This window comes from Sapajus apella, unplaced genomic scaffold (genome assembly GCF_009761245.1).
Source record: "Sapajus apella isolate SASKATOON/1434 unplaced genomic scaffold, GSC_monkey_1.0 scaffold12, whole genome shotgun sequence".
In the NCBI taxonomy this organism is placed as follows: domain Eukaryota; kingdom Metazoa; phylum Chordata; class Mammalia; order Primates; family Cebidae; genus Sapajus; species Sapajus apella.
Window position 1 is genome coordinate 391,126 of NW_022436952.1, and position 25,188 is coordinate 416,313.

Consider the following 25,188-nt stretch of genomic DNA (forward strand, 5'->3'; position numbering starts at 1 on the left):
AAAAAAAAAAAAAAAAAAGAAGTTTTCTAATAGGCCGGGTGTGGTGGCTCACGCCTGTAATCCTAGCACTTTGGAAGGCCGAGGTGGGTGGATCACCTGAGGTCAGGAGTTCAAGACCAGCCTGGCCATCATGGTGAAACCCCATCTTAAAAAAATAAAATAAAAAATAAAAGTTTTCTAATAGGTAGATTAAAATAAGAATGTAAATCTGTGTTCTTCTCTGAAAGATATTAATATCACTAATTAAAAAAGTGGAGGAGGCCTGGTGCAGTGGCTCACGCCTGTAATCCTAGCACTTTGGGAGGCTAAGGCAGGCCTCCCAAAGGTCAGGAGACCGAGATCACTCTGACCAATATGGAGAAACTCTTTCTCCCCTAAAAATACAAAATTAGCCAGACGTGGTGGCACATGCCTATAATCCCAGCTACTCAGGAGGCTGAGGCAGGAGAATTGTTTGAACCTGGGAGGCGGAGGTGGCTGTGAGCCGAGATCTCACCATTGCACTCCAGCCTGGGCAACAAGAGTGAAACTCCATCTCAAAAAAAAAAAAGGTGTAGGGGAGGGAAGCTGGGTATAAATCTTAGTTCACTGCCTTGCTAGATGTTTTTTAATTAATTGCCCAAGGAGAAAGTCTACATTTCTTATTGAATCTTTGAAAGTTTGCCCTGGATCTAGCCTCAACCTTCACCAGCCTATTCCCACACTCCACTTTAAAATATTTCTGAGCTATACATTCCTTGAGATTGCCAAGTTCTCTCCTCCTAGGGGTCCTGACCCATGCAGTTCCCTCTGCCTGGAACATGGCCATCCTCTTTCCTTGCTAATTCTTCAGGTCTCAGCAGAGATTTTTCACTTCCTAGCGGCACCTATAAATCATATATGAAAACCTATAATCACGATTTCTTTTTTCTTTTATCACGTCAAAGGAGATTTCAGTACTATATAATCACGATTTCACATAAAAAGTGGACAACTGGAATGGTGATTATGTATGATTTGTTATGGAGGCCAGAACAAGGATGAGAGGCATGAAAGTCTTCTGAGGCTGGCCACAACGGCTCATGCCTGTACTCCTAGCACTTGACAGGCCGGCTGAGGCGGAAGGCTGCTTGAGCCCAGGAGTTCAAGACCAACCTGGCCAACAGGGTGAAACCCCATCTCTACTAAAAGTACAAAAATTAGCCAGGCATGGTGGCTCGCACCTGTAATCTCAGCTACTCAGGAGGCTGAGGCAGGAGAATCGCATGAACCCAGGAGGCACAGGTTGCAGTGAGCTGAGATGGTGCCACTGCAGTCCAGCCAGGGCGGCAGGGTGAGATACTGTCTCAAAAAAAAAAAAAAAGTTATCTGAAAAAGCACAATATAAAGGAGTAGAATTTTTATTCCTATTACAATGATTGTACCAATACCTCCAACACCAGGAAGTTTATGTTTCTTCGAGGGCAAGGAAATACTTTTGAACTTTGTTCAGGTTAAGCTGTGCCAAGACTGGCCCTTTGCTTCCCTCTGGACTAGAAAAAGATCAACCTGTTTCTCATACAGGAAGCAAGGCTCCAAAATTTCAGTGAGGGGTGGGTGGGTTACCGATTACCTACGGCAATTGGTGGTAGCAGGGCTTGAAAATGCATCGGCATAGTCCTTTACATAGATTAAGGAAATGTTTTGTTTTTTTTTTTTAAAGACAGGGTTTCACCAAGTTGGTCAGGCTGGTCTTGAGCTCCTGACCTCAGGTGATCTGCCCCAGCCTTGTCCTCCAAAGTGCTTGAATTACAGGCGTGAGCCACCATGCCCGGCCAAAAATGACTGTTTTATGTATCAGATGGACATTAAAGGGCAGGGGTGCAAAACCCCTCCTCCAAGCCCCTTTTTGTCACTGTTCGCTGCTCCTCATTCCTGCCTTTTGCCTGGCTTTCTGAGGGAGAGGGCAAAAATGGAGAAGGGGAAGCCCCCTGGCTTTCTGGGGGAGAGGGCAAAAAGAGAGAAGAATGATGGATGACAAAGGGGGAACTACTATTTATTAAACAGCTAATATATGCCATGCACATATACATGTTATCACATTTAAACCTCCTAACTTTGAGGTACGTATTATTATCCAATATAGTATAACAGTAAATAGCACCGTCCTTGGAAATAGGCAGACTGTTTTTGCTAGTTGTGCAAGCGTGGACAAGTTTAGTCTAAAACTTAGTTTCTCTAAAAGGAGGACATTGATTCCTGACTCAAAGGGCTGTTACATAGGTGCTCAAGAACTGACAATATAAATGCCTATGAGGAAACAGGATCAGGTAATTTGCTTGCTCAAGGTCACGTAATTTAGTAAGCTGACCTGAAATTCTGATTCCGGCGTATCCAACTCCACAGCCAATGTTCTTTCCACTATCGCTCTGTATTTATAATCATCTCTTTTTTTTTTTTGAGACGGAGACTCGCTGTTTCCCAGGCTGGAGTGGCAGAGGAACGATCTTGGCTCACTGCAACCTCCACCTCCGGGGTTCAAGCAATCTGCCTGCCTCAGCACCCCTCGCAGCTGGGATTACAGGCACGCGCCACCACGCCCAGCTAATTTTTGTATTTTTAGTAGAGACAGGGTTTTGCCATGTTGGCCAGGCTGGTCTCGAACTCCTGACCGCTGATGATCTACACCTCCCCTTGGCCTCCCAAAGTGCTGGGATTACAGACGTGAGCCACCGCGCCCGGCCGTTATAATCATCTTGACCAAGTTTCGTTAAGTCCTCTGAGGCTCTGATTCCTGATATGCAAAATGGGATAATATAAATTATTTAATAAAATTCATTCATTAAACTCTTGTGTTCAAGGTGTGCATATAATGGAGACTGCAGCTCCTTCTTCTTTTCCCTTTTCATTCCACGTAGGTCATTTATCCTTAACTTCTAAAATAGACTCTACAAGCACTTAAGCGAGCGGACGCAGCTATACAAATATTATTTTTCAGATTCCCTATTATTTCCTCCTCTTTCCTAGTCCACCTAGGCTCTCGCCCCACCCAGCACCAGGCCACGCCCCGGCGTGTGACGGAAGCACGCTCCGTGCGTCGCGTCGCGCCGCGGCGCTCACTGGGGGCCCGGCTTTCGCCCGCTGCTGCCGCCGCCGCCGCCGGCCGCGGCTGCACTCCCAAGATGGCGGCTCCTCCGGGCGAGTACTTCAGCGTTGGGAGCCAGGTGTCGTGCCGGACGTGCCAGGAGCAGCGGCTGCAGGGCGAGGTGGTAGCCTTCGACTACCAGTCCAAAATGCTGGCTTTAAGTATCCTTCCCTGCGTGGAGCCCGAGGCCGGGCTGGCCTGTAGGTGCGGTGGTCGGGGGGTGGGGGACGACGGCGGCGGCCGGGGCTCTCTCCGGGCCTAGGGGCGACCGGCTACCGCGGCGCCCGCGGCGCATGCGCACGGCCTTAAGCTCCCCTCCCCCTCCCGCGGGCCCTTCGGTCAGCTTTGGGGACCCTGCCTCTCACCCCTTGCGGGAGCTGGGGCCCGACCAAGGATCAGGGGGTGGAGGAGAGCATGACACGGGGATGGCTTTTCGGGGGGAACATTATTAGAGGGTACACGGTGATTAGGAGAGTGGGTGGTAGTGGGAGGGGGCTGGTGGATTGGATCCCGGATGGAAAGGAGGGGCGGGTAAAATGTTATGGGGAGGGGTGTGTAGGGTAAGGAACTGTTGGTAGGGCAAAGGTATGGAATTTAGGAGGGCATGTCCACTGATGGGATTTTGTCCAAGAAAGGCAGTGGGATGGTGACCAAATGGTCCTTACCTGTTTTGGGGGAGAGTGAGCGCAGGGCAGAGTTTGTATCTGAACTGGGGATCGTGGTTTTTTTCGCTGATGAGTGTATATGTGTGGTGGGGGGGCTGTGCTGATTTTTAGGCTTCTCGGTCTTTTGGAAATTGCTGTTTAGGGGATGTTCGCATTGGAAACCTGGTCCAGAGAGGGCATGCCACGTTTTTCAGGGGCTTATGTGAGTTGGGGATGTGTGAATTACAGGCAAAAGAGTGAAGTTCTCATGCTCCCTTTCTCAGTCCAGCACATGGAGTCCTTACTTTTACGTAGTAGTGGCCTCCCTTTTGAAAGTAGCAATGTTAAACTGATTGGAAAAGGTGGCCTGCTTCTTTGGGGTGGAAATGACTTCTGAATTATTCCAGGAAACTCAGTCTTGGAAACGAAACACTTCCTTGTTGGAATAAATATATTACGGCTTCCCCTTTTATGTGAGCTACAGGTGGGTTTATTGCAATTTTTTTTTTTTTTTGAGGAGTAATTCATTATGGCTTTTTTTTTTTTTTTTTTTGAGACGGAGTCTTGCTCTGTCGCCAGGTTGGAGTGCAGTGGCGCCATCGCGGCTCATGCAACCTCCGACTCCCTGGTTCAAGCGATTCTCCTGCCTCGGCCTCCTGAGTAGCTGGGATTGCTGGCACGAACCACCATGCCCAGCTAATTTTTGTGTTATTATTATTATTATTTTCAGTAGAGACGGAGTTTTCACCATGTTGGCCAGGATGGTCTCTATCTCCTGACCTCGTGATCCGCCCTTGTGATCCGCCTGCCTCGGCCTCCCAAAGTGCTGGGATTACAGGTGTGAGCCATCGCTCCCGGCCTTTTGTGTGTGTGTGTTGGGGGCTGGACAGAGTTTTCCTCTTGTTGCTCAGGCTGGAGTGCAATGGCTCCATCTTGGCTCACCGCAACCTCTGCCTCCCGGGTTCAAGCGATTGTCCTGCCTCAGCCTCCTGAGTAGCTGGGTTGACAGCCATGAGCCACTGCGCCTTGCCATTGCATCTTTCAAAATGAAGTTTCCTACTGAGTCTGCTGCCTTTGAGTGGCAAGTATTTTAATTCATTTAACCACTACTTGTAGATTTCTAGCTTAGGAAGATGTCTTTTGAAACTAATTACAGCAAGAATGGTTGCTTTTTTAAAAAATAAGAGGTTACACCTGGAACAAATAAGACCTTTTACATTAGTAGTTTAGTTGGAAGGGTCTTGGAACTAGGAATTACTCAATTTTTAACTGACATACAGTGGGCGCTTAAACGGTTGGGGAATGAGGGTGTGAATGAATGAATGGATTAACTGGCTGGGTCACCTTACGTGAATTTCCTTTCCAGTGCTGTAGATTTCTCCTCTGCAAAATGGGAAAGCTCGCATCTGAAAAAGTAAAAACACTGTGCAGATATAGAGAGTATTATACGAAGAACAGAAATGTCTAGCTCTTTTGTCTGGTTCATAGGTTCAAGACAAACGCGTTAAATCTGCATTATGCTGCTCCATAAAACCAGTAGACAGAAGGTGACAGAATTCCTTAGGAGGCTTCCAGGGGTTTGGGCAGGAGGAAGGTGACAGGCAGGGATTTCCTGAGGAGAGCTGTGATTCTTCTAAGGCCCTCTCCCTCCTGGCATGGCTTGTAAAGCCTTGTGTGAATTGTGTTTTCTGTGTCTCTTTTGGGATGTGTCAGTGCCTCTGCTTGTCCTATTTTTCCTTAACTTTTTTTTTCTTACCAGAATGTCCCTCTTCCAGTGGAAAGCCCAACCATGCAGATATCTTGCTTATAAACTTACAGTATGTTTCAGAAGTGGAAATAATTAATGATCGAACAGAAACCCCTCCTCCCCTAGCTTCACTCAATGTTAGTAAGGTAAGGACTCAAGGGCAAATCTGGCTCTTTAAAAATCATGGGAAAGATGAGTCTCATTGACTGTCGGTGATACATTGTTGTCCATTTTTCATTTTTTAAATTGACTTAAAATTGCTTCTTCTGATATCTTTTTAAAAAATAGGTGTTCAGTTTTTCTCTTTATTTCTGGATGTTGTCAGTAGATCTTAAGAAATAAGCTTAACTCTCAAAGAAGTTGAGAACTTGTTTTTGCCTTTATGAAAGAGGACTTTTTTTTCTTTAACTTAAAGTTTTAATCTTGGAGTACGTGATGAAATTCTGGTGATGGTGGGGTTTGGGTGGTGGCGTTGCCTATGAACGTCCTCAAATTGTGTGTATGTGGATGTGTGCATATGTGAATATATGCGTTTTCTGCATGAAGATCCGAAATGTTTTTCAGATTCTCAGAGGGATTCATGACCTATAAAAAGTTTGAAAGCCACTGTTTTAAAGGTTCTTTTTTCTCTTTATGTTTGAATTTTGAGTTCTAACAATTACATGCTTTGCATATTTTAATCTTGCACATACAAATTGATCTCTGGGAATCCCCAAGTCACTTTTGTGTATGTGTGAACAGGGCCTTGCTTTGTTGCCCAGGTTGAACTTGAACACCTGGGCTCAAGTGATCTTCCTGCCTCAGCCTTCTGAGTAGCTGGGATTACAGGAATGCACCACTATGCCTGCCCAAGTTTTTTTGTTTTTTGTTTTTTTTTTGGAGACAGAGTCTTGCTCTTGTTGCCCAGGCTGGAGTGCAATGGCACAGTCCCAGCTCACTGTAACCTCCGTCTCCTTGATTCAAGCGATCCTCCTGCCTCAGCCTTCTGAGTAGCTGAGATTACAGACATGAGCCACCATGCCTGGCTAATTTTGTATTTTTAGTAGAGATGGGGTTTCTCCATGTTGGTCAGACTGGTCTTGAACTCCCTACCTCAGGTGATCCGCCCACCTCAGCGTCCCAAAGTGCTGGGATTACAGGCGTGAGCCACTGTGCCCAGCCTTTACTTATTTTTGAGACAGAGTCTGTCTCTGTTGCCCAGGCCGGAGTGCAGTGGTAGGATCTCAGCTCACTGTAGCCTCCGCCTCCCAGGTTCAAGTGATTCTCATGCCTCAGTCCCTGGAGTAGCTGGAACTACAGGTGTGCGCCACCACACCCGGCCAATTTTTTTCCGAGATGGAGTTTCGCTGTTGTTGTACAGGCTGGAGTGCAGTGGCACAGTCTTGGCTCACTGCAGTCTCCACCTCCTGGGTTCAAGTGATTCTCCTGCCTCAGCCTCTGAAGTAGCTGGGACTACAGGCATATGCAACCACACCTGGTTAATTTTTTGCATTTTAGTAGAGACCGGGTTTCACTTTGTTGCCCAGGCTGGTCTTGAACTCCTGAGCTCAGGCAGCCTGCCTGCCTCGGCCTCCCAAAGTGCTAGGATTATAGGTGTGAGCCATTGTGCCTGGCACAATTTTTATATTATTAGTAGAGACCAGGTTTCACCATGCTGGCCAGGCAGGTCTCGAACTCCTGACCTCAAGTGATCTGTCCGTCTCGGCCTCTCAAAGTGCTGCTATTACAGGTGTGAACTGTTATGCTAGGCCCCAACTCATTTTTTTTGACAATTCAGTTTATTTGGTCAAAATTGATGTTGAACAGTAATAATGCCGAAGCCCTGTCACAGCCTGTGCTGTCCCTTGTACTTGGAACATTTTTCCTTCCAGAATGACTGGAAGGAAAAAGCCTTACCCATCAGGACTTTGTTAAATGGCACGTCTTCCAAAAATTCTTCTGATCACCCAAAGTAATAAGGTTAAAGTAATTTGCTAGCATTATTCTCTCTCATAGTACCTTGTCCTTCGTAGTTAAGGTGACCATCATTTGTAGTTCAGCCTGGGACATTTTTAAGAGTAACGGAGAGTGCTTTTATTTTACACTGGGATGACAGGTATAGATTAATGTGTCCTGGGCAAATTGGGACCTAAGGTTACCCTATTCATAGCTTTTTTTGTAATCATGTATTTATTTACTTGTCTAGTGTCTGTCTCACTAAACTTTATTCTGCAAGAATGGGAACCGCTCCTGTTTTGTTTGCTATTGAATATATAGAGCCTTGCACAGAGTTTTTAGTAAATATTTGTTGGATGAATAAGTTATGCCTCCGATTTTAGTAGCAGGTGCCTTTCATGAAGTCTCTTGAATTAGTGTGGTGGAAGTTTTTCCCTCTAGAGGAGTCTTGTAATAATGTGTATTACTTTGCCTCTCTTGGGAATGTGGTGTATTCTCTACGGTTCAGCAAAGCAAGGAAACACTTATGCAACTGAAATAATAGAGGGTAACTGAGGCTAGTGAACGTCGTTACCTCAGATCTGGAGCTCCTATCTTGTCAGATTCCAGGGAAATGCCACATATTTTTTAGTGATGGCCAGGGACAGATTTGGAAGGCTATTGAGTTTCATATGGGTGTTGTCATATATGGGTTGTTCCATTCTTTGAAGCCTATAGGGTTTTGAAACCCTGTCTTAGTAATATATCTCCTAATACAGTATAGGAGGAGCTCTTTGGGTGGTCTTTGATTTGCTTATGAAAATTTAAAAGACTTGTGAAATAATTTATTCCTGTATATTAAAAACATAAACTTACAGTGTGTTCTGTAGGCTCTGAGTTATTTTTGGGTGTTTACAGGGTATGAGAAGTCTGTCAATAGACCTTTAGTGAGTAGTAAAGATCTGAAAGAGAAATGATTTTCTGAAGTTAGAAAGTTGGCTCTTGTGACCAACAAGTGCCACTATTTAGAGGGGCAGGGGTTGTGTGGGTGGGACTGTTAAATGGGAGCTGTTAAGCAGATCTCAGCTGGGTGAGGTGGTTCATGCCTGTAATCCCAGCACTTTGGGAGGCCAAGGCAAGTGGATCACCTGAGGTCAGGAGTTCGAGACTAGCCTGACCAACATAGTGAAACCCTGTCTCTAAAAAATAAATAAGTAAATAAATAAGTAAATAAATTTTTTATATATATATATATATGTAAAAGAAGCAGTTCTTTTCTTATATTTGACCTCAAATAGAAATAGCTTTTGGTAGGCCAGGCATGGTGGCTCACACCTGTAATCCCAGCACTTTGGGAGGCCGAGGCAGGCTGATCAGGAGTTTGAGGTGAGCCTGGCCAACATGGTGAAAACCCGTCTCCACTAAAAATACAAAATTAGTTGGGCGTGGTGGCACACGCCTATTATCCCAGCTACTCCAGAGGCTGAGGCAGGAGAATCACTTGAACCTGGGAGGCGGAGGTTGTGCCATTTCACTCCAGCCTGGGAAACGAGGGAAACTGTCTCAGGAAAAAAAAAAAAGAAAAGAAAAAGAAATAGCTTTTGGTTAGCTTGTGGATTATCTTTGCCTTTAGGATTTTGCTTTCTGCTGGTCAGTTTTCCTATTTTACTAGCAGTGTTGCAAACTAGCCGATTACCCACTCTTTGAGGAAAGCAGCAGGAAGTAATAGCTTGGGGAACACCAGATATCTTTACTTTTCTTACTGTCTGGCCTGCTTGCCAAATCTTGAAAAAGGTTTGCTGGGAAGAGGAGTCAGAAACTAAAAACTAAAATTAGGTTGGAGGGTTATCTTTGGATTTCGTTTATCCCTCAGTTTGCAGAGATGTTTATGAGTAGCTATATTGGCTTTCCTTTGAAACCAACCTTTTAGGATGCTTTGTGATTCCTCTTTGGAGATTGACTTAGAATTAGAGAGAGGCTGTTGCTGAAAACAGCTGATTTGGGCAGCTATGAACATGTTATATGAATGATGTGAAAAGTTCATCTCATTTTTAAGAGCATGGACTCGAGTTTTTCTTAAGATGGACGATTGTTTTGTTATTTTTTTTTGAGACGGAGTTTCGCTCTTGTTACCCAGGCTGGAGTGCAATGGCGCCATCTCGGCTCACCGCAACCTCCGCCTCCTGGGTTCAGGCAATTCTCCTGCCTCAGCCTCCTGAGTAGCTGGGATTACAGGCACGCACCACCATGCCCAGCTAATTTTTTGTATTTTTAGTAGAGACGGGGTTTCACCATGTTGACCAGGATGGTCTCGATCTCTTGACCTCGTGATCCACCCGCCTCGGCCACCCAAAGTGCTGGGATTACAGGCTTGAGCCACCGCGCCCGGCCCAAGATGGACGATTGTTTAAGCATTTGAAAGGGAACTAACGTATCCTGGGATGTCTGGAAGAAAACAGTTGATGTAGTGCTTCAGATGCTTGCAGTCTGGAGAAGCACTACTTGTATACTCTAACTTTAGTCGAAGGTACCATCACATGTTGTCTCATCTTGCTGACATAGTAAGTGCTCTGCTTAATTAAACTTGTTGATATAAGCCAGATAATTGTTTACTCTGACTTAGCAGGACATGGAAGAGAAGGGCTTTTACAGGAAATACTTAATAATAGCTCAACTAGGGAAGGTATAAACTAGCAACTTCTTGGAAATTGGCCTGTTTTGCTTTCGAATGATAGTTCACTTCAGGCTAAGCAGTCTTATTTCTATCTCCAGCAATAGCATGTAAGAGGAAGCTTGGAAGAGGACACTAGGGTTGCGGTAGGGGGAATTATTATTTTTTTTTTTGAGACAGGGTCTTACTCTGTTGCTCAGGCTAGAGTGAAGTGGTGTGATCTTGGCTCACTGCAACCTCTACCCCGCTGGGTTCAGGCGATTCTCCTGCCTCAGCCTTGCGAGTGGTTGTGATTACAGGCGCCTGCTACCATGCTCGGCTAATTTTTTTTTTTTTTTTTTGGGACGGGTCTTGTTCTTTCACCAGGCTGGAGTGCAGTGGCATGATCTCGGCGATCTCGGCTCAGTGCAACCTCCATCTCCTGGATTCAAGCGATTCCTCTGCCTCAGCCTCCTGAGTAGCTGGGACTACAGGCGCACACCACCACACCCAGCTATTTTTTTGTATTATAGTGGAGTAGGTCATGGTTTCACCATGGCCAGGATGGTCTCTATCTCCTGACTTCATGATCCGCCCGCCTTGGCCTCCCAAAGTGCTGGGATTACAGGCGTGAGCCACCGTGCCTGGTCTACCCAGCTAATTTTAATTTTTTTATTTTAATAGCGACGGGGTTTCACTAGATTGGCCAGGCTGGTCTTGAACTCCTGACCTCAGGTAATCCGCCCACCTTGGCCTCCCAAAGTGCTGTGATCACCACCGCACCTGGCCCCCCAATTTTTTTTTTCCCTCATCAGTGTGGTAACAAAACGATGTTGAATGAAATGACATTGTTTGACGACCTAGAGTATTTTGTCAGTGCTCCCTAGCATTGCCTCTGACATTCAGTCAGAGATTGGAACTTGCCACCCAAAGACTGGGGAAAATCAGAATTATACTGGATACCATTTTTATGTAATATCTTACTATTAAAAGATGTTTTTAAGAGACCTCTGGTGATCAGAATTAACATTAATTTCCAAGGGGGTATTATCAAGTAGCATAGTTAATTGAACACTTCTGTGAGTCCTGGAGGTTAGGATGAGCAGTCACAGAACTGAAATGGGTGTGCTTTCCACCTCTGAGTCACTTAGGAAGGGATTTGTTGACACAGCCAAGTCCAATGGAGGTAATCATTTGTTCAGATGAATACATGCAGCGTATCAAAATGATACCTATGTCTTAACACTTTGATGAGTTGGAGAATACTTTTCTGGAGGAGATGTTAGGGGAAAGAGGTGGTCAGCAGGAAAAGAGACAAAGCATGGAAATAGAAATACACAGGTAATGCAGAGTTTGGGCATTCACCTCCCTTACCAAACCACAGACTGAGTTATTAGCTTTTTTTCTCCATTTATTACCCATTTATTCATTATTAACAAGCAGAAAGTGATCAAATAGAACCAGGAAGAAGAGATTCAAAGGGCTTATCCTTGGCTCCCAGTAATAAATGAGTTGGCTGCCATTGAATTAAAATGGTTATCTGGAGATAGGTCTGGGAGTAGAGGGGCCTGGTAAAGCTGAGAAGATGGAAAAGTCACAAGGCTCACTTGGTTTTTGGTTTTGAGATAGGGTCTTGCTCTGTTGCTCGGGCTGGAGCACAATGACATGATCATAGCTCACTGCAGCCTCAACCTCCCAGTCTCAAGCAATCCTTCTGCCTCATCCTTCTGAGTAACTGGGACTACAGGTGTGTGCCACCACATCCAGCTAATTAAAAAAAAAAAATTTTTTTTTTTTTGGCTTGAGACATGGTCTCACTATATTGCCCATGCTGGTCTCAACCTCCTGGCCTCAAGTGATCCTCACACCTCAGCCTTCCGATGTGCTAGAATTATAGGAGTGAGCTACTGTGCCCAGCCAGTGTTCACTTTTTTTTTTTTTTTTTTTTTGAGATGGAGTTTTGCTCTTGTTGCCCAGGCTGGAGGGCAATGACATGATCTCAACTCGCTGCAACCTCCACTTCATGGGTTCAAGTGATTCTCTTGCCTCAGCCTCCCGAGTAGCTGGGATTACAGGAATGTGCCACCATGCCCAGCTAATTTTTTTTTTGAGACAGAGTTTCGCTCTTGTTACCCAGGCTGTAGTGCTGTGGTGCGGAGGTTGGCTCACTGCAGTCTCCACCTCCCAGGTTCAAGTGATTCTCCTGCCTCAGCCTCCGGAGTAGCTGGGATTACAGGCATGTACCACCACGCCCAGCTAATTTTGTATTTTTAGTAGAGATAGGGTTTCTCCCGTGTTGGTCAGGCTGGTCTTGAACTCGTGACCTCAGGTGATCCGCCTACCTCGGCCTCCCAAAGTGCAGGGATTATAGGAGTGAGCCACTGTGCCTGGCCTAGGGTTCACTTTTTTTTTTTAGGGTTTACTTTTAAAAGAAACTAACAGTGTTCCTTTAGGCACCATGTCATATTGAGGGAGGAATTCATTTTTATTTTGAATTCTACCAGTTTTACAGCTAAAATTCAGTATAATCCTATGGCTTTCTGGTGATTTGAGGGTTAAACCCAAGTATCAGTAAATCCTGGGGTTGATATGATAATTATTGCATTGTGGGCTATGTTTATGACCCTAGTCAAAGCAGGGCTCTTGGTTGTATCTTTTCATTTATTTATATATATTTTTGAGACAGGATCTCACTCTGTCACCTATGCTAGAGTGCAGTGGTATGATCTCTGCCCACTGCAATATCTACCTCCTGTGCTAAAGCAATTCTTGTGCCTCAGCCTCTCAAGAAGCTGGGACTACAGGCATGCACTAACACGCCGGGCTAGTGTGTGTGTGTGTGTGTGTGTGTGTGTGTGTGTGTGTGTGTGTGTGTTTGGTAGAGACAGGACTTCACCATGTTGCCCAGGCTGTTCTTGAACTCCTGAGCTCAGATGATCCACCCTCCATGGCCTCCCAAAGTGCTAGGATTACCAGCATGAGCCACCGCACCTGGCCTGTGGCCATATCTTGACCCTAATGTGTTGAGGTTTGCTGTAGAGTCAGAGATGCCCTGGCCAGCCTATACTTAGCTGTGTATGTTTTAGTAGGAGGTAGAAGATATGTGAAAGTGGGAAGGAAAAACCACTTGTCTAGGACAAGCAAGAATTTTTTTGCTAGAGATAGTTTTTCTGGCTTCTAAAGGATATAACCTGTTGATTAACTTGTTTAGAAAATGTTGCTGGCCGGGTGTGGTGCCTCAGATCTGTAATCCCAGCACTTTGATGCTGGTGGATCACAAGATCAGGAGTTTGAGATCAGCCGGGCCAATATGGTGAAACCCCATCTCTACTAAAAATACAAAAATTAGCCTGGTGTGGTGGCGGGCCCCTGTAGTCTCAGCTACTCAGGAAGCTGAGGCAGGAGAAGCACTTGAACCCGGGAGATGGAGGTTGCAGTGAGCTGAGATAGTGCCACTGCACTCCAGTCTGGGGGACAGAGTGAGACTCCGTCTCAAAAAAACTGTTGCCAAGGCCACAGTCCCTGGTGAGAGTCCACTGCTAAGACTTGCGCCTGGCTTTAAGCAGACAGCTGTTACATCATAGAAGTGTCATGAAGACACATATGGGAGATGGGGAGGAAGAGCCCATCACTGCTAAGTGCCAGGGGCATAATAAGTAGTGATTGGGGCCGGGCGCGGTGGCTCAAACCTGTAATCCCAGCACTTTGGGAGGCCGAGGCGGGCGGATCACGAGGTCAAGAGATCGAGACCATCCTGGTCAACATGGTGAAACCCCGTCTCTACTAAAAATACAAAAAATTAGCTGGGCATGGTGGTGCGTGCCTGTAATCCCAGCTACTCAGGAGGCTGAGGCAGGAGAATTGCCTGAACCCAGGAGGCGGAGGTTGCGGTGAGCCGAGATCGCGCCATTGCACTCTAGCCTGGGTAACATGAGTGAAACTCCGTCTCAAAAAAAAAAAAAAAAAAAAAAAAAAGTAGTGATTGGTGTCAAATGGGTCAGAACGGTGGAATAATTTATTGCCATTTTAAAAATCACTGACTTGCTGGGTATGGTGGCTCACACCTGTAGTCCCAGTAGTTTGGCAGACTGAGGTGGGTAGATTAGATGGCTTGAGGCCAAGAGGTCAAGACCAGCCTGGGCAACATAGACCCTGTCTCTACAAAAAATACAAAATTAGTCAGGTGTGGTGCATGTGCCTGTGGTCCCAGCTACTCTGGAGACTGAGGTGAGAGGATCACGTGAAACTGGGGAGATCAAGGCTGCAGTGAGCTGTGATCATACCACTACACTCCAGGCTGGCCAGCAGAGTGAGACCCTTTCTAAAAACAAAAAACAAAACCCATTGGTGTTTTGAAGTCAGATTCAATGGCATTCAAACTTTGGGGCCAACCTGACACAATCATGATGGGGGTGCAGTGCTACAGGCTAGAACTCATGACTCAGTTCAGGTTATAGTGCATGGCAGCATGCTGACACAGGGGGGGCTCTTGTTAGGCCAAAAGTTTAGTTCCCAAGGGGACCTTCTTGGCCTCATAGGACATGGAAGGGGAAGGGGGAGGGGGAGAACTATTATCCTCCTGAAAAGATAAATTGCTGAGCCCAAGTGAGTCTGGCAGAGTTGTGCCATACGTGTGTTTTTGCAACCATCTCTGTATCCAACCCTTGATGTGGAGACAGTTCAAAAAAGCACATTAGAGTTGGTCAGTGGTGGTATTTCCCCCAGTATTAAGAGAAGGGTATTCTAAGTAAAACTCTTTCTGGCAGAGGCCAGGCTTGGGGTAGGGTAAGGGAATCAAACAAGCGGTAGAGTCAAATTCTAGCAGTGGAATTTTTAAGACTAGCTCAGGTAAATATCAGAAACTACCCAGAGATTGAAGCAAATTCTAGCTGAGCTGGAAAATTAAAGGGTCCACACATTATGCTAAAAGTAGTGTGGAGTAAGATATAGGGAATTTGAAGAACAGCAGATTGGGTTTTTGTTATTTTTATTTTTATTTTTTTTTGGAGACGGAGTTTCGCTTTTGTTACCCAGGCTGGAGTGCAATGGCGCGATCTCGGCTCACCACAACCTCCACCTCCTGGGTTCAGGCAATTATCCTGCCTCAGCCTCCTGAGTAGCTGGGATTACAGGCACACACCACCATGCCCAGCTAATTTTTTGTAGTTTTAGTAGAGACGGGGTTTCACCATGTTGACCAGGATGGTCTCGATCTCTTGACCTCGTGATCCACCCGCCTCGGCCTCCCAAAGTGCTGGGATTACAAGCGTGAGCCACCGCGCCTGGCCTGATTTTTGTTATTTTTTTTAACGGAGTCTCACTGTCGCACAGGCTGGAGTACAGTAGTGCAATCTTGGCTCACTGCAGCCTCTGCCTCCTGGGTTCAAGAATTCTCTGCCTCAGCCTCCCAAGTAGCTGGGATTACTGGCACCCACCACCATGCCCAGCTAATTTTTGTATTTTTAGTAGAAACAAGGTTTCACCATCCTGGCCAGGCTGGTCTTGAACTCCTGACCTCATGATCCAACTGCCTCGGCTTCCCAGAGTGCTGGGATCATAGGCTTGAGCCACTGCACCTGGCCTAAACAGCAGTGTTTTTCCAACTGTGCTGTTAATGAATGTGTGACCTCTCGTTAGTTCCTTAACCTCTGGGAACTGTTGTATAATTGGTCCTCTGAGTATCTGATAGTCATTGTTTCTTCTCCTTTTTTCTGCCTTCCCTCTTGCACTCTCTCCCTTCAAGGTGCTGGGAAATGCCAGGATGATTAAGACACTGCTCTTGCCCTCCGGAATCTCACATTTGTTGGGAGTGGTGAAGGACAGCAGCATTTAACTTAGTGATAACAATATGGGAAGCCCCGCTCTGCGCTAGTGGTCCTGTGAGCAAGGTGCGTGACAGCATAGAGCAGGGAGAAACAAACTTTTTTTTTTTTTTTTAATAGAGATGGGGTTTCACGATCTTGGCCAGGCTGGTCTTGAACTCCTGACCTCGTGATCCACCCATCTCGGCCTCCCAAATTGCTGGGATTGCACACATGAGCCACCACGCCTGGCCTTTTTTTTTTTCTTTTCTTTTTTTTCTTTTTCATTTTGAACTTTTTCTATAAAGGGCCAAATAGTAAATCTTTTATGCTGTATTGGCCATATGGTCTTGGTCACAACTACTCAGCCTTGCCTTTGTAGCAAAGCAGCCATAGACAAAGTGTAAACAAATGGGCATAGCTGTTCAGTAAAACTTATCTAAGGCAAGTGGTTAGCTGAATTTGGGCCACAGGATGTAGTTTGCCAGCCTTGGGTATAGAGTGGCGAGCATTTTAGGGAAGACACTTCAGATGTGACAATGGAGGAGGGGCTTGAAAAATAAATGACAATTATTCAGAGAAATGGAAGGAAGATAAAAGGAATCAAGCTGACTTGGGAGTGCTCAGTTTTGCCCATCTTTGCAATTTAGAACTTGATGCTTTTCTGTTGAGCTGAACTGGAGGTTTTTAGTTCTCAAGAAGGAGCGAAGAGACTATTAAAGAACAGTATTTATTTTTTAGGCAGCATGTAGCACTTTAAAAAGTGAGCTGGACTTGGTGGTTCATGCCTGTAATCCCAGCACTTTGGGAGGGGAGACCAAGGCTGGGTGGATCACTTGAGATCAGGAGTTTGAGATCATCCTGACCAATATGGTGAAACCCCATCTCTACTAAAACATACAAAAATTAGCCAGGCACAGGGGTGCGTGCCTGTAATACCAGCTACTCGGGAGGCTGAGGCAGGAGAATTACTTGAACCTGGGAGCTGGAGGTTGCAGTGCGCCGAGATGGTGCCACGGCACTCTAGCCTGGGCGACAGAGCAAGACTCCTTCTCAAAAATAGCCCGGCATGGTGGCGCATGCCTGTAATCCTAGCTACTCAGGAGGCTGAGGCAGGAGAATCACTTGAACCCAGGAGACGCAGGTTGCAGTGAGCTGAGATTGTGCCATTGCACCCCAGCCTGGGCAACAAAAGCAGAACTCCGTCTCAAAAAAATAAAAAGTGAAAAAATATAAGCTCATTGGCTAAAGGAAGGTTGGATTACTGTGTATGGATTTTTCTTAAATGACAAACCACTGCCTCTGTGCTAATAATAATAAAAAAATAATAATGACAGCTAACATTTGTACAGTGCTTTACAGCTCACTTAGTACTTTTTGTTTTTCCTAATCCTCAGAGCCATGCTGTGAGATGGCTAATTTGAGACTAATTTGAGCATGCAATCTTAGAGATAGGCTGTTACGGTCAAATTTCAGCTTACATCCTAGCCAGTTTTCTCTTTGGCAGAACCATGTGGTAGTTTTCACAACAGTACTTCGTTTCGGTCTCAGGCCTAGAAAATTATTCTGTTGGTGTCCAGGAGATTTAGTTGTCTGTTGCAGCTGTCAATGTTTTGTGACATTATTACAAATAACAAAAACTCAACGTTGGTGACAGTTTTTGTTTTAAACTAGATTGAAAATAAGGCTTCACTTATAGTGTGTAGTGACAATGATTCCGTGTTATATGCTAAGATTACGATGGTTTCTACAAGGATCCTGTAGAAACCTGGAGACTAGGCGATCATGTGGCCCCCTGAATTTGCAGGGTGTTCTTCATAACTAAGCACTTAGCATATCTTAAGTTTCAAGTGCAGACTTGCCTGATTTACTTTATCTAGTCTTGGAGCATCAGAAAATGATGGATCCAGGTAATATATTTATCCTTATTGGTTGTGCTTTCTCACACATGATCTATTCTCTTTGAAGCATCGCTGTTAATTACCTTTAACAAAAAAGCATGTTCTTGAGGTGTAGGGCGAGAATGGAGCCCTTGTTGGAAGAGAGGCCCTTCACAAAAGACAGTTGTGGCTGGGCACAGTGGCTCATGCCTAGAATCCCAGCACTTTGGGAGGCCTAGCGGGGTGTATCACTTGAGGTCAGGAGTTCGAGACCGGCCTGACCAACATGGTGAAACCCTGTCTCTGCTAAAAATACAAAAAGAAAATTAGCCCAGCATGGTGACATACACCGGTAATCCCAGCTACTCGGGAGTCTGAGGCAGGAAAATTGCTTGAACCTGGGAGGCCGAGGTTGCAGTGAGGGGAGATTGCGCCACTGCAAGGTTCCATCTGAAAAAAAAAAAAAAAAAAGTTGTGTTCTGTTCTGGGGGCATTGTTTGGTAGAAATGCCAAAATGTACTGGTTAAAAAGCCAGGCGAGGTGGATTATGCTTGTAATCCCAAAACTTGGGGAGGCTGGGTTGGGAAAATTGCTTAAGCCCAGGAGGTCGAGGCTGCAGTGAGCTGTGTTTACACCACTGCACTCCAGCTTGGGCAGCAGAGCGAGACCCTGTCTCAAAAAACAACAACAACAAAAAAGTCAAGTTCTTCTGCTCTAAAAAAAAAAAAAAGAATTTTAGTGTTTGATTCAGTTTCTGTTTGTTTTTTTAAAGACAAGGTCTCACTCTGTTGTCCAGGCTAGTGTGCAGTGGTTCAGACACAGCTTGCAGCAGCCTTGACGTACTGGGCTCAGGCACTCCTCCCACTTCAGCCCTTCAAGCTTTCAAGTAGCTGAGACTACAGGTGTTTGCTGCTACACCTGGCTGACTTTTTGTTGTTGTTGTTGTTGTTTTTGAGACGGAGTCTTGGTCTGTCCCGCTACACCTGGCTGATTTTTGTTGTTATTGTTGTTGTTTTTTTTTTGAGACGGAGTCTTGGTCTGTCGCCAGGCTGGAGTGCAGTGGCATAATCTCGGCTCACTGCAGCCTCCGCCTCCCCAGTTCAAACAGTTCTCCTGCCTCAGCCTCCCGAGTAGCTGGAATTACAGGCACTGCCACCACACCTAGATAATTTTTGTATTTTTATTAGAGATAGGGTTTCAGCATGTTGACCAGGCTGGTCTTGAACTCCTGACCGCAAGTGATCCACCTGCCTCTCAAAGTGCTGGGATTATAAGCATGAGCCACTGTGCCTGGCTGTGTCATCCTGCCCCGGCTATATACTACAGTTACATACTTAATGGTGGGAAAATAACTAAAATGAAGAAGCTAAGATGGAGTCTGTCTTGCCCAAGAAGCTAACATGAAGCCTGAGCAGCTCTCAGTCTGAGAAAGAGTGAGTCAGTTTTAGCTGACAAAAAACAGGTTATCACAGACTCAAGCCATCCTCCTGCCTTGTCCTCCTAAAGAGTTAGGATTACAGGTATGAGCCACCAATCCTGGCCTGATTCAATATTTTATTTATTTTATTTATTTTTTTGAGACAGAGAGTCTCTGTTGCCCAGGCTGGAGTGCAATGGCGTGTTCTTGGCTCACTGCAACCTCTGCCGCCCAGATTCAAGCAATTCTCCTACCTCAGCCTCCCAAGCAGCGGGAATTACAGGCACCTGCCACCATGCCTGGCTAATTTTTGTAGTTTATTAGGAGAGGCAGAATTTCACCATCTTGGCCAGGCTGGTCTTGAACTCCTGACCTCGTGATCCACCTGCCTCAGTCTCCCAAAATGCTGGGATTACAGGTGTGAGCCACCACCCCTCACCTGATTCAATATTTTGATTCATTGTTATTTATTTACTGTTATTTATTCTAGGACACAACTTCAAGTAGGGTAACTGTACTTTTTTAGTTCTAACTGTTGATTTGTAGGGAACAGTGTTTTTTTTTTTTTTTTTTCTTTCCCCCAAGACAGGGTCTTACTCTGTTTCCCAGGTTGGAGTATGGTGGTGCAATCTCACCTCATTGCCACCTTTTCCTCCCAGGCACAAGCTACCCTCCCACCTCAGCCTCCTGAGTAGCTGGGACCATAGGAGTGTGCTACCACATCCAGCTAATTTTTAAAAAATTTTTTGTAGAGACAGCGTTTTGCCATGTAGCCCAGGCTGGTCTCGGACCCCTGAGCTGAAGGTATCCACCCGCCTCTGTCTCTCAAAGTGCTGGGATTACAGGTATGAGCCACTGCACCTGGCCAGGAACAGGCATGAGCCACCATGCCTAATGTGCCTGAATGTAGTGGGCATGTGGAAATAAGATGGCCCAGCTGGTGACTGCATAACAAATACACAGAGAAGACAAACTGAGAGTGGCTGAACATTTATGTTCAGGCACGCTAGGCATGGTGGCTCATGCCTGTAATCCCAGCACTTTGGGAGGCTGAGGCCGGTGGATCACTTGAGATCAGGAGTTAAGAGACCAGCTTGGCCAACATGGTGAAACCCTGTCTCTTCTCAATATAAAAACTAGCTGGGTGTGGTGGTGTGTGCCTGTGATCCCAGCTAGTCTGAAGACTGAGGTAGGAGAATCACTTGAACCCAGGAGGTGGAGGTTACAGTGAACCAAGATCACACCACTGCACTCCAGCCTGGGCAACAGAGCGAGGCTCTGTCTCAAAAAAAAAAAAAGGAAAAAAAAAAGTTCATTCACAGGCATTCAGCTAGGGAACAGTTGACCTGGGGATGCTGACATTCGGGAGATAGATTTTTGAGAGCCTGTTTGTTGCTAGCGAAGAATGAAGGGTTTCCAAGAGCCTACCCCAGATTTGAAACATGAAACATGCAAAGGCCCTTACAGTGACAGTTGCTCTTAGCCACTCTGCTCTGCCATGCCTTGACCCCCACCAGGCTTGCAGGCGTCACAAGCAGTTCTGGGCAGCAGCTGCAGTGTTTCCTAAGCCCTCTGTGAGGGCAGCTGGTTGGAAGACCCAAATACACCGAGAAGACAAACTGAGAGTGGTTCATTGGAGTCAGTAGGTCACACCCAGCAGGTTCCTCTCTGGCTTCTCTGCTTCCCTTTTATCAGCTGTCTCAACCTGTTAAATACTTGTAGTAGGAATCCCTCTGGATTCCCCATGGCACCTGTGCCTTCCTTGTCTGGGCATGTGGAAATGATGGCCCAGCTGGTGACTGCAGAACAAGATGAAGTGCATATTGCTTAGATTTTGTTCTTCTGGTTCCTCCCTCTTCCTTCCATGTCACTGCGTGCAGAGGTGATGTGTGCCCTTGGTGTTCATAAAATCACTCGCTTGCTGGACGCAGTGGCTCCTGCCTGTAATCCCAGCACTTGGAAGGCTGAGGAGGGAAGATTGCTGGAGGCTAGGAGTTCAAGACCAGCCTGGGCAACATAGCAAGACCCTGTATCTACAGAAATTAAAAAAATAAAAAGCTAGGTGTGGTTGGCGCATGCCTCTAGTCTCAGCTACTCAGTAGACTGAGGTGAAAAGATGGCTTGAGCCCAGGAGTTTGAGGTTGCAGTGAGCTAGGATCATGCCACTGCATTCCAGCCCTGGCAAAAGAGTGACACCCTGTCTCTTAAAACAAAAACAAATCAAAAGGGTTACCCAGCATCAGGCATGATTAGAAACCTTTTTTTAATTTTAAAGACAGAGTTTCTATCACACAGGCTAGAGTGCAGTGTCACGAGCTGAGCTCACTGCAGCCTCCATCTCCGGGGTTCAAGCAATTTTCCTGCCTCAGCCTCCTGAATAGCTGGGTGTGCACTACCATACCTGGCTAATTTTTATATTTTTAGTAGAGATGGGGTTTCACAGTGTTGATCAGGCTTTTCTGAACTGGCCTCAAGTGATCCTCCTGCCTTGGCCTCCCAAAGTGCTGGGGTTACAGGCATGAGCTACTGCACCCAGCCTAGAAGCCTTTTAATATTGATGTGCCTTGGTATCGAATGCACGTACTTTTCTCCTTTGCCTACATCAAGGTGCTGCATATAAAATGGGCACAGGAGGAAACATTGGTTAGTACACAAGGACTGATTGTTTTCACTGGGAATCATGTGGAATGAAAGGAGAGCCAGGTAAGCACAGGTTGTCATGTGCTATGATTTCAAGTAAGCCATATGCACGTTAGTAACTAATATTTATAAGTTTATGCCTCTTGGTTTTCCTGAACCCAGTGTGTTCTTAAATATGGTACCTTTTATTCTTTGAGATGATAACCAGTTAGTTCTTCTAACTGACTGATACTGAGGCCAGCAGCTAGCATGTTTGCACTGAAAATGGGTGTAGTTTGAGAGATAGTCATTGAATTGTTGTGGTTACTTTTTTTTTTTTTTGAGATGGAGTCTCTCTCTGTCGCCCAGGCTAGAGTACAGTGGTGCAAGCTCAGCTCACTGAAACTTCCGCCTCCCGGGTTCAAGCAGTTCTCCTGCCTTAGCCTCCCATGTAGTTGGGACTACAGGCGCATGTCACCATGCCCAGCTAGTTTTTGTAGAGATAGGGTTTCACCATGTTGCCTAGGCTGGTTTCAAACTCCTGGGCTCAAGTGATCTGCCTGTCTTGGCCTCCCAAAGCGCTGGAATTACAGGCATGAGCCACTGCACTTGGCTTGGAAAAATTTTGTTGTTTTGCTCCATAAAGAAAATGAAAAGACGAGCCATAGACTGGGAGAAATCATTTGCAAAACATATATGTTATAGAGCACTTGTGTCCAGAATATATAAAGAACTTTTAAAATTTGTGTGTATGTGTGTGTGTGTATACACACCACATAAAAAATATCTGTATTTTTAAAATACAGATACCATCTCACTATGTTGTCCACATTGGTTTCAAACCCCTGGCTCAAGTGTTCTGCCTTCCTTAGCCTCTCAAAATGCTAGGATTACAGGTGTGAGTGACCACACCCTGCCAAGAACTCTTAAAACTCAATAAGGCAGGCCAGGCACTATCTTTTACGCCTATAATTCCAGCACTTTGGGACGCCAAGGTGGGAGGATCACTTGAGATCAGGAGTTTGAGGCCAGCCTGGGCAACATAGGGAGACTCCATCGCTAGATAAAATTAAAAAAAAAAAAAAATGCTGGGCGAGGTGGCTCATGCCTGTAATCCCAGCACTTTGGGAGGCCAAGGTGAGCAGATGACAAGATCAAAAGTTCGAGACGAACTTGGCCAATATGGTGAAATTATGCCTTTACTAAAAAAAGTACAAAAATTAGCTGGCCGTAGTGGCACACGCCCGTAATCCCAGGTATTCGGGAGGCAGAGGCAGGAAAATTGCTTGAACTCGGGAGGCCGAGCTTGCAGGGAGCTGGGCGACAGAGCGAGACTTCATCTAAAAAAAAAAAAATGGCCACACATAGTGGTGCCTGCTTGCCTGTGGTCTCAGCTACTCAGAAGGCTGAGGTGGGAGGATTGCTTTACCCAAGGAGGTCAAGACTGCAGTGAGCCATGATTGTGTCAGTATTCTCCAGCCTGGGGAATACAGTAAAACCCATCTCAAAAAAGAAAATGATGATAATAAGACAGTCCAGACCCTAGCACTTCGGGAGGCTGAGTTAAGTGAGTCACCTGAGGTCAGGAGATTGAGACAAGCCTGGCCATGTGGTGAAACCCCAACTCTACTAAAAATTAGCTGTGCATGGTGGTGGGGGGCCTGTAGTCCCAGCAACTTGGGAGGCTGAGATAGGAGAATTGCTTGAACCTGGGAGGAGGAGGTTGCGGTGAGCCGAGATTGCACCACTGCAGTCCAGTCTGGGCGATAGAGCGAGACTCTGTCTCAAAAAAAAAAAAAAAAAAAAAATGGACAGAAGCTTTGAATACTGTATCAGAGAAGACACAGTAATTACAGTAAGCGTATAAGATACTTGATACCATTTGACATAAAGGAAGTGCAAGTGAAAACCACAGTGTGAAACTACACTTCTGCTAAAATGGCTAAGATCAGAAAGGCTAACAGTACCCAGTGTTGGTGAGTATGTGGCAGAATTACAACTATCAAACATTACTGGTGAGAATGTAAATTATTACAACCATTTTGGGAAACAATTTGACATTTCCTTTTTTTTTTTTAAAGGAAACTTCCCTAGCAGGAAGACAGTTACTTTAAAAGTTAAACATACACTTACCATAAATATGACCCAGAAATTCTGTTCTTAGGTATCTACCCAACAAAAGTAAAAACATGTCCACACAAAAAGATTTTTTACTTTTAAAAAGTAAAATGAGAGGCCGGGCGTGGTGGCTCAAGCCTGTAATCCCAGCACTTTGGGAGGCTGAGGCGGGTGGATCATGAGGTCAAGAGATCGAGACCATCCTGGTCAACATGGTGAAACCCCGTCTCTACTAAAACTACAAAAAATTAGCTGGGCATGGTGGCGCGTGCCTGTAGTCCCAGCTACTCAGGAGGCTGAGGCAGGAGAATTGCCTGAACCCAGGAGGCGGAGGTTGCGGTTAGCCGAGATCGCGCCATTGCACTCCAGCCTGGGTAACGAGCGAAACACCCTCCCCCCAAAAAAAAAAAAAAAAAAAAAAAAAAAGTAAAATGAGGCCAGGCGTGGTGGCTCACGCCTGTAATCCAAGCACTTTGGAGGCCAAGGCGGGCGGCTCACCTGAGGTCGGGAGTTCATGACCAGCCTGACCAACATGGTGAAACCCCGTCTTTATTAAAAATAAATAAATAAAATTTTAAAAAAAGTAAAAGGTTTTTACTTTTATACACACAAAGACTTGTGTGTGACTGCTGCCAAAAACTGGAAACAGCTGGGTGCAGCGACTCACGCCTGTAATGCCAACGCTATAGGAGGCTGAAGTGGGTGGATTGTTTGAGCTCAGGAGTTCAAGACCAGCTTGGGCAACATGGTGAAACCCCATCTCTACAAAAAAATACAAAAACTTAGCCGGGCATGATGGTGTGCGTCTGTGGTCCCAGCTGCTTGGGAAAACTGAGGTGAGAGGATCACTTGAGCGTAGGGGGTGGAGGTTGCAGTAAGCCGAGATTGTGCCATTGTATTTCGGCCTGGGTGATAGAGTGACATCCCGTTTCCAAAAAAAACCCAAAAAACAAAACTGAAAACAATTCAGATTTTGATCAACTGTCCATCAGCTGGTGAATGAATATATAAAAGATAGAACTATATCCACACAGTGGAATGCTACCTAGCAATTTAAAACTTGATACCTGTAATCTCAGCACTTTGGGAGGCCAAAGCGGGTAGATCACCTGAGGTCGGGAGTTTGAGACTAGCCTGGCCAACATGGAGAAACCCCGCCTCTAGTAAAAAATACAAAAATTAGCCGGACATGGTGGCAGATGCCTGTAATCCCAGCTACTCAGGAGACTGAGACAGGAGAATTGCTTGAACCCAGGAGGCGAAGGTTGCGGTGAGCTGATATCGTGCCATTGCAC

General features: G+C 45.7%; 1 protein-coding gene across 1 annotated transcript in view; it reads left to right on the plus strand.

The window, feature by feature from the left end:
* The first annotated feature begins 2,999 nt into the window (after positions 1-2,999).
* The window catches only part of LSM12 (LSM12 homolog), a 32,164-nt gene continuing 9,975 nt past the window's right edge, over positions 3,000-25,188 (plus strand). Inside the window, exons 1-2 of the mRNA XM_032279457.1 lie at positions 3,000-3,264; positions 5,507-5,640. Of these exons, the coding sequence (XP_032135348.1) occupies positions 3,141-3,264; positions 5,507-5,640 (258 nt within the window). The 5' untranslated portion in view covers positions 3,000-3,140. The remainder of the gene's footprint in view (positions 3,265-5,506; positions 5,641-25,188) is intronic.